Below are 17563 nucleotides of genomic sequence, written 5' to 3'. Positions count from 1 at the left end.
ATCGAGATCTGCTGTTCCAACTACATTTTCTTCTAATGTTGCCTAAAACATCAAACTAACATTTTCTTCTAGCATTGTCTAAAACATCACAATATCTCATATAAGCAAACTAAAACCTGGCATTTCCACTAGATATCACAAATTAGACTCAAACCAACTTTACAGCAACCAAACCACCTGACAAGCTTGGCAGGCAGCTATGGAATCATTAAATTGGAACATCCGAACTTTGTCAAAGGCAGTACAAACAGGGATAGAAGAAACAGAGTGTAAATTCAGTTTTTAACTCATACACTGACATGTTGAGAAACTGCAGTCAAATACCACTCGTACAGACCTAATAGACTAATCCTTAAACTGTTTCTAGATCTACCACAAGTTGATAAACCCCCAAATATATGTAAGACGGGACACAGCCCCAAGTAATACAAAAAGCACTATCACATCTGAAAAGGGAGCAGCCACCCAAAGCGCTCTAGCAGCAAAGCAGCACACCACATCTATTCCCTCTTCTTGTTTTTCAATGGACCTCTTGGAATTTTGCTCAAAACCTTTTCATCGAAGACAGCATATTGCTTCTTGATCTCGTGCATTGCTTTCTCAGCTAAAGGATCCACTTTATCTTCATATTTCTCATAAAGAACAGGAACTGTGTGGAGGAGCACAAATGCTGGCACATACGCAGGAAGATCATCAAATAAATCAGCACTGGGTGAAAGAACAAATAGGAAAGAAAAGACAGTGTGTCACTGAAATTTTTTGAACTTACATATGTAGAACAGCGTCAAAAAGTTGCACCAGCTACCCACAATAGAGAGGATCCATAAACCGGCAACAACCTGGTAGCATGAGCACGTTTGGATAAGTAAACAAAGGTGAGCACGTTTGGATAAGTAAACAAAGGTGAATAAGCGTGAAGAGAAACAACCTAAGCACTCTCTTATAAGTCAGGATCAATAAGGGGAGAAAGGAATTTGCATGCAATACAGGCCTGCCACTGACTAGGGGGAAACAGACATACATGGATCTACTACAACTAACACCAAAACCACCACAACACATCGGAGGTGAAATCAAAGGAGGATGGATAAAGCCAATCTACATCTTCAGGGGAGGTGGATAAATGAAGGCTCAATGTCACAGTACCGGGACAAACACCAGTAACAGGAATCATTCCAATAAAACATAATTCAGGGAAGACTACAGAACTAGGCAAACATACACCAAGGAACTTCTTCAGTTCTCTCCCTGATGCAATTTCCCGCAGTAGAGCAAGAGCACGGTTGATTTCGATCCTCAGGGCAGAAGCCACTTGAAGGACAGGGTCCTGCGGAAGGTGGATTTCTGGGATATGTGGAGGTTTCCTGTCAAAATGGTAGAACAACATCTTCAGAAAAATGATCAAATAATTAGTAGCATAATTTAATAGTACTAATATTTGAAAAAGCTTACTTGTTAATAAAGGTGGTTGCATTTGACCACAAGAATAAGACTGCAAGAGATATGATCAAAATGTGGCAGATTAAAGTGAGCAGGTGGTACTCAAGCAATTCGAAAAGAACCCATATAGCGGTTGCTCCACCAAGTACACTAGCAGATATCTTCTTGTTCCTCCACAAGAATACATCGGCAGCTGCAACAATCAGACACACATTCAATCAATCACTCAACTATGCCTCATATCACAATTCAGATGGCATCACCAATCAGATGCATATTTGAAACTAATATTTCCGGTCCCAAATCTATACGCAATAAGAAGTTAAAATCATGACTTAAAGGAAAACCATTCATACATAATCCCGACTAAATATGCTTCACTTATCTGCCACAAATGACACAGCAACTAGCACTTTATATGTTGCAGTTTTCAGAAGCAACCTCACAGATAAAAAAGATATGAATTGTGAACTTTGAAGAACACTTTTACGCATGAAAAGCACCCACCATGATGCTCAACAGACAAAGAAACCATGGTTACTCAATTGCTCTAAACAACGCACATGTAAGAGCTCAAGAATTTTATACTTCTTTTCAAATGATAACGTGTTTATTGCATCTGAAGAATCCTAAAGATACTTCAAAAACCCTAAACCGTAATCAGCTCCTTAACCACCAATCATTTTCACCCAAAAATTTTGATCTTCAACACACGAATAAGCAAAACATGGATATTCGGCAGCCCACTTTCTCTAAACAATCACGTATATAAGCATGATAACAAGACGGATCTGAATATTCTTTAGGACCTCAATCACCATCTTTCATTAAGAAAATCAATCTTCTTTCAAAAATAAAATTTGAACTCTTGCTTGTTCAATCACCTTAAACAACCACCTCTACGAGCATGACAACAGGTCAATTGGATCTGAAAATTGTTAACCTTAAACCCTCATCAACTCCACAACCACCAATCACTTACATCTAAAATATCAATCTTTAAACAAGTAAAAAATACAAAATTTGAACTTCTGCTCACTTGCTCCAAACAAAGAGCATGACAACGACTATATGGATCTGAATATTCTTTAAGATCCTCCAAAAACCCTAAACCCTACAAATTCCAGACTACCAATCACTGCCATCCAAAAAAACCCAATCTTTAACTAAAAAAATGAACAATAGCAAAAAGAAACACTCAATAAATGAACGAAATTGAACTCTTGGTCCCTCAGTTCTTGTTAAAAAAAACAAGTTTATTCCGCAGAATATTCTTTTAAGATCCTTAAAAAAAACCTTATAATTCCTCAGTCACAAAATCCCAAAAAAAAATCCTTAGAAATAAATAGATATACAAAATATTAAGCACGTAGATAAACAGACAACAGAACCGTACGTTTGCCTCCACCGAACACCTTGTGAACCGGCTTTTCTCTTCCGAATAGCCTCCAAACTTTGTCCTTCACAGATGAAGGCTCCGCCGCCGCCACTAGCTCCTCTTTCGCTGCCGGCTTCCTCGTCTCGGTATCTGAATCCGATGACGACGAGGAATCGTCACCGCCGTGAAATTTGTCGGCGATCTTCTCCATCAACGACTCCCCTTTAGGATCCGAATTCTCAACGTGCTCTGCCATTTCCCGATTCGGAGCTCCGACTTGATCACTAAACCCAATATTCTAAGACTCAGAAAGTGTAAAGAGTAACGACTGTATTGCCGAGAAAATTGTGAGGAGAATTTGATATTTATGTTTTGAAACGGTGAAGTGAACGAGGTATGCCCGAACCTCAGGTTCGTATTCCCAACCTAAATTTAGTTACGTAATCCCTTATAGTTGGAATTTGGAAAGACAGAAAGCTCTTTATTAGCAATAAAAATTAATAATATGCTTTTGATTCCACAAATTTATCGAACTTTTTATGGTAAATTTTAAATATAAAATAAAATTTTGTTTCTTAATTTTGTCAATATATTTTGATAAAAATAAAATTATGTCTTTATCTCACACAACACTATCTTTGAATTTATAATTTATAAATCCAATTTTCATATGATATTTTCTCTTACTATTAATATATTAAACTAATTAATGTATTAAAATTTACGTTAAGTAAAATATCTTTTTCATTTTCTAAGTAAAACATCATCCAATAATACGATAAATTCTTGATAGGATGAGTTTGAAATTTGAAAAGGGTACGATATTGATCAATAGGGTGGATCACCGACTAGGGATGGGTGGGGGACACGTGTCGTGGAAAGTGCGATTGAGGACGGCAACTGTTGATGATTTGGCGGTGGAGATTGGACTTTAGCACAGCAATGTGGGTTCCACGTTACCTGGATTTAGATTGAGAAAGTAAACACCACAGCCTTTTTAATTTATTTTATTTTATATATATATATATATATATATACTCTCTCTCTTTTTGTAGTAGTAGTAGACTAGTAGTACTACAGTATCTTTTATGTTTTCTCCACAAAAAGATTATTAGATAGAAAAAGAAGAGGGAAGAACAGCACAAAAGTGCCAAAATGGTCCCTAACTTGGAACTGTCTTTAAATGAATCATAACACTTTCATTTTCTATAAAACATATTTTCTTGTAATTTTTGAAGTCGTCTTTATCAATTTTGTGTTTATAAGTTTAAATAAATTGTGGTTGCAGCACACTAAAATTTCAAAATATGATGTCTGCTTTCATATATATAAAAGAAAAATAGACCTGTTATAATTTCAATGTACACCTAAATAATACATGGTTTACAACTTTAAATACCACTCGGAGTCTGTTTTTCTTTGCGCTTAAATTATACTCCTATAAGTTATACAAGAAAGAACTAATTTTGTTCAAGACTAGAGTCGCTAGATTTAATTTGAAAAGCAAATGTGAATTTGAGGGGTAAAAGTATATTTAATCCATCTCTATATTACTTTTGAACAAGATATCCCAATTTTGTGGAAACACAATTCTCTAAGTATTCAAATTTTAAGTAAACTTTTGACTTATTTTATACTACGTTCCCTCTAAAAACAATGTCAATGTTATACTATAGTATATGTTACTGACGTTGGCAACTAGTGGTGATTTTCTTTTAAGGCCATAACTTTTACTGAATGATCATAATCTTTAGTATAAAGCTCAAGTGCTCAACCATGTGGTCTCTGAACTTTATGCAGAAGATTGCAGCATCAAATGAAATGCTTAATAGTACATCATATAATATCATATAACTTGTACTATACAATACGGTTCATTTGAACTTATTCCTCTCTTGATGTAGTTCTTTGGGAATTTGGTCTATCTTTACCAGTTGTTGTTGTTGTTTCGGTCCCAATTACTGATTAGGCCCATGGAAATAAGTGTTTTGATCAGGCCCACTCTATTTGGACAAACTACAACTGAACCGATGGTCCGGATCAAAATGGGCCTGCACACATATCAATCGCCATTTAAGCATAGACCAATTTTGCTGTTTTCTACTAGCTGCTAGCTGCTCCTCCACCGTGTTTGTGAAGATAGACATCATACACCTTTGAAAAGTCATCGGTACATTACACAAACCAAATGGCATCCGCTTGAAGGCGAAAGTACCATTTTCTCTTGATCCTCTAGAGTGATAAGGCTTTGATTGTAGCCCGAATACCTATCAAGAAAGCAATAGAAAGCACGGCCGACCAACCTGTCAAGCATTTGGTCTAAGAAATAAAGTGAAAAGTGATCATTCCTTGTGACTTTGTTGAGCTTGCGATAGTCCATACACACTCTCCAACCGGTCACCGTTCTGTGAATCAACTCATTCTTGTCATTGGTGACCGCCGTCATGCCCCCTTCTCTGGGACACATTGAACCGAAGAAGTTCACGAGCTATCGAAAATGGGATAGACAACCCCCGGCATCCAACCACTTGATAATCTCCTTTTTGACCACTTATTGTATAGCCTCATTGAGTCTCCTTTGATGTTCAATAGATGATTTGGCGCCAAAATTTGATCACGCCCAACTATGCCTTATAAAAAGGACTAAGCGGTCGTTACAAATATAATCCGGTTTACAAGAATCCCACAGAGAACTAAGGCTTAGCTACAGTTGTTCAATATCGCTAAGAAGCACAAGTACAAAGAATTTCCTAATTATACTCAATCTTGATTTTCCAGCGAGAGCTTGATTTTGTTCAAAGAATTGCAAGCAACCTCGACAGAAAAGACAACGGTTGTTTATTTTTATCTAATTAACTAACAAATACTAGAAAGAAGTTTAACTATCAATTAACAAGGATAAGGATTGGAGACAAGATTAAGGAGGTCTAGAGTTATGATTTTCCCTATTGTCGGAATTCTTTCCGCTCCGTTTCCTATAAATTTGCCTAAGTTTTCTCTACCGATCATGAGCTCTCTGAGTGTCGTAATTCTCTCCCGAGTAATTACCACAATTTACTAGACATATTCTTCCGAATTACGCTAGCTGGCACTAAGTTATGGCTCACTCGGATCGCACCAAGGATTCGTTATTCCTAATCCAACCTTTAAACCCTTCGTATTGATCCCTCATATACGTTAGGAGTGATGTTGTTCAACAACTACCTAAATATGCACTCTCTTCCGAGTAATACACACTAAATAAGCACAGTCGATTGAGAGCTCTTCAACCAACCACAATATAAACGTAGTTGAACAAATAGAGAAAAAGCTACAGCAAATCTATATTAACGTAATAGGAAAATCATCCTCCAATAGGTTCCATCAAAACCCTAGATAACAAATTAGCTATTCATAATAGTATGCATAACTACAATACTAGAATTCATAACCAATAATGGAAATAGGAAGAAGGAAGTGAAAAACTCGTAGAAGAATTCTCCGCCTTGCTCCCAGTGTCTTCTTGCCTCCTTAGGTCGAAGCCCCGATCAAAAGTGGTGTTTAATGTCTATTTATATGTGTAGGAAAAGACCCAAACGAAATAAACAAGTTCAAAACCAAATAGGAGACAAAATAAGCTTTAAAAATCCGAAACATGCTCGCTACAGGCCTCGCGTCGCGAGGCCAAACGCACGCACTCATGTTGCGTTGGCCCTGGCGTCGCAAGCTTCACAGCGCGCCTCCTCTCGCGGCAGACCTCGCCTCGTGAGGTAAATAGCACGAAATGCATCTCGCGTCGCCTACTGCTTCTTTGATTCTGTTGCCTAACCTTTTCACGTTTTTGACCTTCTTATTTCCATTGTTCTTTGCATTACTCCTTTTCCTCTTCTTTTGCCTTTGGTTCTTATTTGTCTTCTTTTTGATTTGTCTCTTTTATAATATTGTTTTAGAGCATGAATTGCACATTCAATATTTACTTTGCTCCAATTTCTTCTCTAATGTACCGACACATAAAATTAACTCAAAGCACAAATATAGTATAGTTTAACATTAAATCCCCAAAATGTAAGGTAAGTAATGCACTAAAAATATGTAATTATAGGCAAACATCACTACCCCACACTTAAACGTTGCTCGTCCTCGAGCAATCAAACTATACTTTATATAGACACGACCTTTTTAAACAATTCTCCTAACTCATCACATCAAGAATCTTTAAAATAGATTAAGTACACGAGTGTAACATCTTCACCTCAAGATTTGACTCACAAGTACCATCCATCTTCACCTCAAGGTCAATGACATTACCTTTCCTTCACGAATCAAGTGCCCTCACACAACAAAAGAGTGTAGTTCCACACACAATCAATTTTAAGACTGTAGGAACTCAAGATAGGAAGAATTCACTCGCTCTCAGAAATAACATTCATATGCCACAAATGATGCACCATAGGCTTGCCCATAGTGTAATAATCTACTAATCGAGCTTATTTAGTCTAGAATCAAGTAAGACTTTAATTGGTTGTAATGTAGGCTGCGGGTCGGGTAGGATACATTTGGATATGAGTGACTACACCTCCCTTAAGCACTTTAACACATATACTTCAACACTCAAGCCCATACTTATATCAAACCAAAACTCCACCTGCACATCAATTTATATCACCCCATACTTCTTTAAACACAAGTATATCACTAGCCACCACCATCAAGAATTATTTTTCAATCCAAGTGGCTTTTATATATATATATATTTCCTTCAATCCAAGTGGCTTTTCTTGATATATATATATTTTTTCAAAATAGTGTATCTTTCTCCTTATTTCATTTGTTCTACTCAAAAGCCAAACACCACCTCACACTTTAACTTTTTACATAATTCGTCACAATTCAAGTGCTCATGAGATGGGAAAAGGTTCAAATATATGATCAATTCAAACAAAGGGGTAAGGCTTGTAATGTGGTTACCAAAGAAACAGGATTATAAGCTCAAAAGGGGTTAACTACGTTATATGACATTTAGGCGAGTAGACTATATATATCTGGCTCAACAAAGAATGCCTATATCACTTCCCAGACTGAACAAGACTACTATTTCACTTTGCACACACACAGGGCAAGTTCTGGACATCAACTGCAATGCATAGAATACATACAAACCTCACACAGACATGGCACATAACTCACTCAGGATTGGTTTTATCACGACACTCTAGTCAAAGCAGTTAAGCAAATTTGAGATTATACAATTTAAGATACTTATACAAGAGTCAAGAATTGAGCCTAAGCGTCACAACCAAAGTACTCACTATTCTCAAGGCATAACAAAGTCAAGATATATTTCTTCAATTCAAAACACAGAACAATGGCTCCTACTCTAAAAACAAAGAAAAATAAAACTACCTACACCCGGCTCAAGAAAAAACCTTGGAAAAGAACCGCGGCACAAAGAAAAACCAAATGGGGAATTACTACACTACCTACAAAAGAAAATTTTTTTTGTCCTTTTTTTCCTTTAGACTCAAATCCCACAAGAAAATTGTCTAATAGATCCATCGTCAGGAAAAGTCCAATCTTTTAAAAAAAATATTATTCAATTAAACTAACACAGCTAGAGTAGCATAGAAAGTCACCTAGACAATCTCCTTACCCCACACTTAAAATTGTGTATTGTCCCTAATTCACATCATAACTAATAAGAGGGTAAAAGAAACTCCATGGTAGGCCAAAGGCCGAAGCACTATCAGATCATGGGGCACTCAGACTTCTCCCAGGCCTGGTCTTTTGTGCGGGTACCTCAAACTTAGTTCCAACCATCTGGTTTGTTGTTGCATCCTTCCAATAGCTTTGCTTTCCATGCTCCTAAAAAATAAAAAATCGACATTACAAATATAATACAATTAAAAAATAAAAAATAAAAGAAAGCAGTAAAGTTGGGTTGCCTCCCAACAAGCGCTTGATTTAACATCGCGGCACGACGTGAATCACTTTCTGCCTCCACTTCGAACTTATGAATTGGATCCCAAATTTTGATTCTGCTTTATGATCATGCTCTTGGGGGCGATACAAATTTTTGCGAGCCAAAAATTAAATAATTCTTTATGCACTTTTTGGCTTTCAACCGAGGAGTGTCATTTTGCCTAGACGGCCTTGAAAATTTTAGAATATAGGGCTCATCTACCTATTCCTTTAGCTCTTGCATTGACTCATGCAGATCAATTTCCATTTCACCATCTGAACATTATGTAGAGAAGTGTTTGGAATGAGGTCCAACGCGCTCAAATACATGAACTTCAAGATTTTTAACCTCCTCAACACCAATCACACTAGAGCCAACTAAATTTGTATCTTCAACGTCCCTGGTTGGCTCTAGTATTACTTCTTCAACATCAGCATCCTCAAATTCTAGTTGGTTAGATTGTTGGTGTTCTACTCTGACCTCTGTAACGACCCGACCGGTCGTTTTGAGCTCTAGCGCGTCGTTCAGCGGTTTGAAGCCCTGAGTAGCTTCACTTCAGGTATTATTATAACTTGTACGTGTGGTCGGAATTGAATTCCGGGAAGTTCGGAGTTGATTTGGAGAGAGAATTCTCATTTCGGAAGCTTTAAGTTGAAAGAATTGACTAAGATTGGATTTTTGAGTAAACGATCTCGGAATCGGGATTCTAAGGTTCCAGCAGGTTCGTATGATGATTTCGGACTTGGGCGTATGTCCGGACTGGGTTTTGGAAGACCCGGGAATGTTTCGGCGCCTATTGTGGAAGTTAGCATTTTTGGAAGAATTTCATAAGTTTGGGTTGAAGTGCATTTCAGTGTTATCGAAGTCCGTTTGGGATTCAGGGTGGGAATAGCTCCGTGTGGTGATTCTGATGTTGGGAGCGTGATCAGAAGTGAATTCGGAGGTCTGTGGGCCATTTTGGAGTCATTTGGCTGTAGGTAGAAATTTGAAGGTTTTTGAGAAGTTTGACCGAGAGTTGACTTTTTAATATCGGGGTCGGATTCCGATTCCGGAAGTTGGAGAAGGTCCGTAATGTCGAATATGACTTGTGTGCAAAATTTGAGGTCAATCGGACGTGATTTGATAGGTTTAAGCATCGAAGGTAGATGTTTGAAATTTTAAAGTTCATCAAGTTTGATTGGAGTGTGATTCGTGATTCTAGCGTTGTTTGATGCGATTTGAATCCTTGAGCAAGTCCGTATTATGTTTTTAGACTTGTGCGGGTGGTTGGTTTGGAGCCCCCGGGGCTCGGGTGAGTTTCGGAGTAGCTTCGGAGCATTTTGCTAAGAAATGGGATTGCTGGTACTGGTATGATCGCAATTGCGATGTTTTGGTCGCAAATGACGTCATCGCATTTGCGAGGTGCTGTTCGCATTTGCGAACCTGGGCAGCTGAGGGGATGGTTCGCATTTGCGACAAATGGGTCGCTTTTGCGAGGCCTGAAGGGTTCGCATTTGCGAAACCCTTATCGCATTTGCGAAATGGGCCAGTCCAGTCGGGGGTCGCATTTGCGATTTAATCTTCGCATTTGCGAAGCTCGCATTTGCGATCTTCTTGTCGCAAATGCGACGATGTCAGGGGGAGCAGGCTTCGCATTTGCGAGGCTTTTTTCGCATTTGCGAACCTCGTGTCGCAAATGCGACATCAGAGGTCTGTGTCCAGCTTTTAAAAACGGGACTTAGGCCATTTATTTCATTTCACTTCTACACTCTGGCGATTTGGGAGCTTTCAAAGAGGGGATTTCAACCTAGCATTGTGAGGTAAGTTATTTCTACTCAATGTGAGTTTAATACTTGAATTTTGGGTAGATTAACACACAAAAATTAGTAAAAAACATGGGAATTGAGTAAAACCTAGGGTTTTGATAAAAATAAGATTTAACCATGATATTTGTTATGGAATGAAGTAGAAAATATATATTATTGATCCTTAGGTTATGGGTAACAACTTTCTTCAAAAATTTCTGGAATCCGGGCACGTGGGCCCGGGGATGAATTTTAGGAAGCTTGCATTTAGGGTTGGAAAATTGGTTTAATAATTAGAATATGAACTTTTGAGCATGTATTGACTAGTTCTTACCCCATTTGAATAGTTTTGGATCGTTCGGCTCCAATTTGGAGGTTTGAGCGCGTTCTTGAATTTGGATATAGGCTTTGGAGCGAGGTGAGTCTCCTTTCTAACCTTGTAAGAGGGAATTATCCCCATAAGTGAATTAATTGAATATGTGCTGCTATTTGTGGGGGGCTACATACACACGAGGTGACGAGAGTCCGTGCGTAGCTACTATTATGCTTAAGTCCGGGTAGTCTAGGACCCAAAAGCATGCTTTACTTGTAATATTTGAAATTTCGTTGTCAATTTAAAAGTGCTTAAAACATATCGAATGTGTAAATGAATATCTAAAAGACTAGTCATTGTTTCCTTGACTTTTAAAGCGAAATTTGCCTTTTACTTGGATAATTGCTCCTTGATGAACTCTTGATTGACTGTTTGAATGTATTTATATATTGTGGAGCGGGCCGAACGCCTCGGTAGATTAAATAGATGCATCTATGGTTCGCGCCATTCGACCCTCTGGCAGTGCACAATTTAAATATTGTTGGATCGGGCCGTACGACCTCGGCATGATTTGCGCATGCTTATATTGCTTGCCTTGAAATTTATTGAAGTGATATTGTTTCTTTCCGGTTTGAGAATAAATGTATAAATGATGAAATGGAATTTGGGAATTTCCTATAAAAGAAAGAATTGCTTACTTGCTTCATTCTATTGAATTACAATCATGTTTATAAAAATCCTCAATTTATTATATCACTGACGTATCATTATTGGACCCTTAGTAAGTGTCGAAGTCGACCTCTCGTCTCTACTTCTTCGAGATTAGATGGGATACTTACTGAGTACACGTTATTTTCATACTCATGCTACACATGCTGTGCATTTTTGTTGCACAGGTACCTGTATTTCTAGCGGCCTACTGGGCGTAGCAGCATGGATGATACGGGGACTAGGTGAGTTGCATTTCTCGAGGCGACCCCGCAGCCAGTATAGTCTCTTTCAGCGTATTATATTTATTTTCTGTCCAAATTTGTATTCCGGACAATTATTGTACTTTATTTGATTCCTTAGTAATTGCTCATGCACTTGTGACACCGGGTTCTGGGATGATTATGGGGTATTCTTTTTTAACTTCTAAACATTCTTTTATAAGATTATCTTTTACTAGCCAAATTGAAGGAAAATCATAGTTTTTTCACAATGATTTAAATGAGAATTTTATTAAGTATTTATGGTTAGCTTGCCTGACAGCGGTGTCCGGCGCCATCATGACCCTTAGTGAATTTCGGGTCGTGACAACCTCCTCCATTAGAACCTCAATTTCGGTATCTTCTTCATGCTTTTCTTGGCTACTATCCCCAACATTGGCTTGTTGAGCATTAAATGCTTCAACCAATTGACTCACTTGTGCCTCCAGGTTGCGAATCATTGCATCTTGCCTTTGTATGTGCAGTTGTTTCCCATTATTTTTTTCCACAAGGCATCGTAGCATATCCTTGATCTCTTTCAGGTCATTATCCCTGGGTCCTTTATTCCTATAAATATTACAAGAAAAAGTAGAACCATCATAGTAAGGGGTTGAGGGAGAATAAGAATATAAGTACAACCATGAAAGTGACCATCTTGACTACCACACATATCATACACATATCATACATAAGATTGAGTTGGTGCACAAAACTCGTTCTCGGGAATATTTGGATAATTTTTCCACATGTGGTTTCCTTCACAATATGTATGAGGATCAACAGTAGAATTACCAATACCTAAATTCTCATAATTTCAAGATGCCATGTTTCTCAAATCAATAAGTAAAACAATCAAATACAGAAAAAATAAAAATAAAAGTTCAAACTTGAAACCTAGCAGTATGTACTCCTTCAGCTATACCGTTAGTTCTCCGGCAACGACGCCAAAATTTGATCACGCCCAACTATGCCTTATAAAAAGGACTAAGCGGTCGTTGCAAATATAATCTGGTTTACAAGTCCGGAGTCGAATCCCACAGAGAACTAAGGCTTAGCTACAGTTGTTCAATATTGCTAAGAAACACAAGTCCAAACAATTTCCTAATTATAAAGATTATAATGTTTATTTTTATCTAATTAATTAACAAATACTAGAAAGCAGTAAAACTATCAATTAACAAGGATAATGATTGGAGACAAGATTAAGGAGGTCTAGAGTTATGATTTCCCCTATTGTCGGAATCCTTTCCGCTACGTTTCCTATAAATTTGCCTATGTTTCCTCTACCGATCATGAGCTCTCTGAGTGTCGTGATTCTCTCCCGAGTAACTACCACAATTTACTAGACATATTCTTCTGAATTTCACTAGCTGGCACTAAGTTACGGCTCACTCGGATCGCACCAATATTTCGTAATTCCTAATCCCACCTTTAAATCCTTCGTATTGATCCCTCATATACGTTAGGAGTGATATTGTTCAAAAACTACCTAAATATTCACTCTCTTCCGAGTAATACATACTAAATAGGCACAGTCGATTGAGAGCTCTTCAACCAACCACAATATAAACGTAGTTGAACAAATAGAGAAAAAACTACAGCAAATCTATATTAACGTTGTGAGCACGTGATTTTTGCCCTATATGAATTACTCCCATAAATTCAAGAAAATAAATTTTTCCCATCATTTGCAATTTCGTAGATTTTTGTAGCATTTTTGTTAATTGTTTGCATTTGTCTGTGCATGTTTATTTTATTTTAATCATGAAAAATACAAAAATACATTGCATTTGCATCTAGGATTTATTTTTTACATTTTTAGGTTAATTAGTAAATTAGTTGTTTCATAAAGATGAAAATCACAAAAAAAACTCATTTTGCATTTTTACTTTTTAATTTTGAATTTTATAGTTTTTCTTTTAATTTAGAAATTATTTAATTTTTGTGAACAAAGGGATAGCAGTTCAAGTTTTGGAAATCAGGTGATCACCTGGAGAACAAAGGAGAGCAGTTCAAGTTTTGGAAATCAGGCGCCCACCTGGAGAATAAAGGGAGAGCAGGGCAAGTTTTGGAAATCAGGCGCCCACCTGGGGAACAAATGGAGAGCAGTTCAAGTTTTGGAAATCAGGCGCCCACCTGGAGAACAAAGGGAGAGCAGTGCAAGTTTTGGAAATCAGGCGCCCACCTGGAGAACAAAGGGAGAGCAATTCAAGTTTCGGAAATCAGGCGCCCACCTGGAGAACAAAGGGAAAGCAGTAAGGTTCAAAAGGAATTCAGCAATTAGGAGCCCACCTGGAGAACAAAGGGAAGCAGTTCAAGGAGAAGCAGTGCAAGTGTTGGAAATCAGGCACCCACCTGGAGAATAAAGGGAAAGCAGCAATGTTCAAAGGAAGACGATTCAAGTTCAGCGGTCAGGTCCCCGCCTGGAGAACAAAGGGAAAGCACCTCAGAATACAATCCAAGACAGCAACAAAGGAATCTCACCTGGAGAGTACAAGTCAACAGAGCAGCGAAAACTGCAAGATCAAGTTTGAAGAAGTGTAGATAGGATTCTTGTAATTCATAGATCATAGTTTAGTCTAGCTTCTTTTATTTTGTCCTGGTGTGTTAAGGGGTTCAGCAAGCAGTAGCAGCAACAGCAACAGTGAAATCACAGCTTCCTGGTAGTCCCAGCTACCGAAACTTTCCGAACTACACTGACCTGATTCCTTTATAGCCAAGGATATGTAGGCAACCTCGGAAGCAGGGTGTGGTCAAATCTTTCAAAAATGCTTCCCACGGAGTATTCAAACGGGCAAACATCGCTCGTATCCACTCACTTTATCTTTGCACGAAAATTCTTCGTGTTTCCGAGCAAAGAGGGGCAACTGTGAGCATGTGATTTTTGCCCTATATGAATTACTCCCATAAATTCAAGAAAATAAATTTTTCCCATCATTTGCAATTTCGTAGATTTTTGTAGCATTTTTGTTAATTGTTTGCATTTGTCTGTGCATGTTTATTTTATTTTAATCACGAAAAATACAAAAATACATTGCATTTAGATCTAGGATTTATTTTTACATTTTTTAGGTTAATTAGTAAATTAGTGATTTCATAAAGATGAAAATCACAAAAAAAAAAAAAATCATTTTGCATTTTTACTTTTTAATTTTGAATTTATAGTTTTTCTTTTAATTTAGGAATTATTTAATTTTTGTGAATACTATGACTAGTAATTAGCTTAATTTGGTAAATTAATTTAGTTTTAAGAGTTAGTTTAGGTTTTAAATTAATTTGGAAAAAAGAAAAAGAAAATTGGAGACTAAAAGAAAAAAGAAAAGAATAACAAAGGCTGATCTTGGGCCAATTCAGCCAGCCCAAATGACTTTTTCCCAAAAATGCTTCGAATCCAGGCCCAAATCACGTCTTAACCCGATCCAGTCTTCAGCTATGATCGAACGGCGCCGTTTTGAGTTCATCTGGGTTAAGCAATCCTGGCCTTTCATCTCAGGGCATCCAACGACCCTAGATACTTTCCCCATTTTAATTAAATATGTCCAAGCCTAGTACTATGCCCACTTCACTTCATCTTCTTCATTCCCATGAAGAACCCTTGCGCCGCCCTAGATCTCTCACCCTCTCCGGTGGCGGCGCCACCTCAAACCACTACCAAATTTACACCACAAAATCCTCATGACCTCTCCTTTCCCAACCTCCGACCAGTTTCCGTCGAATCCATTTAGAATGTCTCGAATCTTCAATCGAAACAATCCGGCCAAAACCTAAAAAACCAAAATCTTCCAAATTGTCAAGTTTCAATGAAAGATTGGAGACGAAATTGATTTTATTCGTGTGTTCTCAACGAGAACACACGATTAATGCGAATCTCGGCTAAAAATCGAAGGTTTTGAAGACCGTTTCAAAAGTCCACTGTCAACCCGCCTATTTCTGGGTATTTTTTTTTTGGCTATTTTGCTTTCTTTCATTTTTCGTTTTATTTTCATTCTCATCTTCTTCTTTTTTCTAAAATTTTTGGACCATTTCTCGATTTGTGCGTGTCATCCTTGCGCAGGGGCCATGCTAATCTTCTCTGTATCGTTCCAATTTTATCGGATGTCCCCGAAGGGACTTCTCATCTTCTTCTGTTTCTTTCCTTGTCTTTTTTTATTATTATTTTTCTATTTTTCGAATCATTTCTGCATGCATGTTAATTCTAGGTCATTCTTAGTCAGCATTTTTCTATAGTTTTGTTGTTTGATTTCGCCCTAGTTCCCTCATATTTTATTTTCTTTGGAATTCCTGGCTTCAGGAGTTCATGTGACTCCCATTGGCCCTTTCCTTGGCTTTTCTGTTGGTTTTTTGAAATGTTAATTGGGCTCTGTCGACAGAGGCCCAAAGAGGGGGGTCAGTCCGGGTTACAAACATAGGTTTTGGTTTGATTTGTTGGGTCAACTTGACCCCTATCTGGTTCGAGGGTAAATAGTAGAAGCCTAAAGGTTAGTTTGGAGAATTTAATTAGGAGAATCTTTTAAAAACTGAATGGGGAAAGTTCCAGGAAAAGAGGGGTTTGGGTCAGTTCAGAAATCGATTTTAAAATTTAGGGTTTAACTTGAAAGAATGAAAATTGGGGAAGGGGTAAAATTGAAAACATTTTCTGCTGCCCTAAAGGTTTCTATAAAAGGGCATGTTTCTTTCTTCTCAAGGGAGAGTTTTTTTAGAATTACAGATACTCAAAACTTAGAGACGGCTTAAAAAAAATGTTCTGAAATATAGAAGTTTTCTTGCACCATTTGGAGGTCAAAAATTGCTCGAATTGGGTTTTCAATCTGACTTTTAGCAATAATCAAAGAGTTTTCACAGCTTTTTTTTTGATTTATTTGGTATTCAAAATGGTTTGAAGAAGCTGGTTTGCTGGGTTTGATTTGCTGAACTGCAAGCTGTTACTGTGCCGATCCTTTCACCTTTCTTTTGCTTTGATTTTCCCAGGTATTTCTTGGATCTCGGTAATTTGAGAAGCGTGTTTGGAAGCCCTGTAATCAATTTAAATAGTTATGGATGAATATTAGCTGAATATTAAATCTATGTTCTTCAAAGCTTACTTGGTCGTTCCTCATTTGATTTAGCCTTGCTATTGTGAACCTTATTGTATTCAGTCATGCTTAGATAGTGTATTTTGGACTGTACTTGAATTTCCTTTGTTATGTGTTAAATCTGGACTGCTGCAGCATGATTTATTGTATACATATAACATCTTCTTCGTGGGGTTTGATTGAAGTGTTTCCAAACTAGTAATGATAGTTAGTCTACCATGGGCTTTCTTATCGTGTTGTTGCATCTAGTAGTGATTACACTTAGTAGTAGTCTTTTAAAAGTTAGATGAAAAATTCAGCTCTAATTTTGTAAGTATGAAGATAGATGTGGGTGATACAGTGTTTGATCTTTGAATAAATCTCAGAAAGTGATATTAGTCTAATTAATAGCATGCTTAGTAAATCATTGTTAAGATTAACAAGTATTCTATAAGTTAGATCCAGGTTAGCATGAAAGATAGCATTGTTTTAAAAATCGTTAACATGGTTATTCTTGCAATATGATTTTCGAAATTCCTTTGGTATGCTGTTGGGTGTAGTGTAGTCAGTTGGGCCTTGTCTAGGCCTGACCGTTTGATTCACTATTACTTTTCCCCGGTGTGCTCCAAGTGACCTCGCTCAGGTTGTTATAACTGGGCTATTATCGTTGTCCCAGTTATACCAAAGTACC

The 17563-nt window shown here is 37.5% G+C and overlaps 1 protein-coding gene across 1 annotated transcript; it reads right to left on the bottom strand.

Moving 5' to 3' along the window:
• On the bottom strand, positions 102-3191 carry LOC109206061 (reticulon-like protein B1). The gene is made up of 5 exons (XM_019368862.1): positions 2837-3191; positions 1453-1633; positions 1223-1364; positions 770-839; positions 102-670 (listed from the first exon to the last, which is right to left on the bottom strand). Exons 1-5 carry the CDS (start codon positions 3072-3074, stop codon positions 501-503), a joined length of 801 nt encoding a protein of 266 aa, XP_019224407.1. The 5' UTR covers positions 3075-3191; the 3' UTR covers positions 102-500.

This window comes from Nicotiana attenuata, chromosome 1 (assembly GCF_001879085.1).
Source record: "Nicotiana attenuata strain UT chromosome 1, NIATTr2, whole genome shotgun sequence".
NCBI lineage: Eukaryota > Viridiplantae > Streptophyta > Magnoliopsida > Solanales > Solanaceae > Nicotiana > Nicotiana attenuata.
The sequence above is the reverse complement of the archived record's forward strand: the minus strand, read 5'-3'. Positions and strand labels throughout refer to the sequence as shown.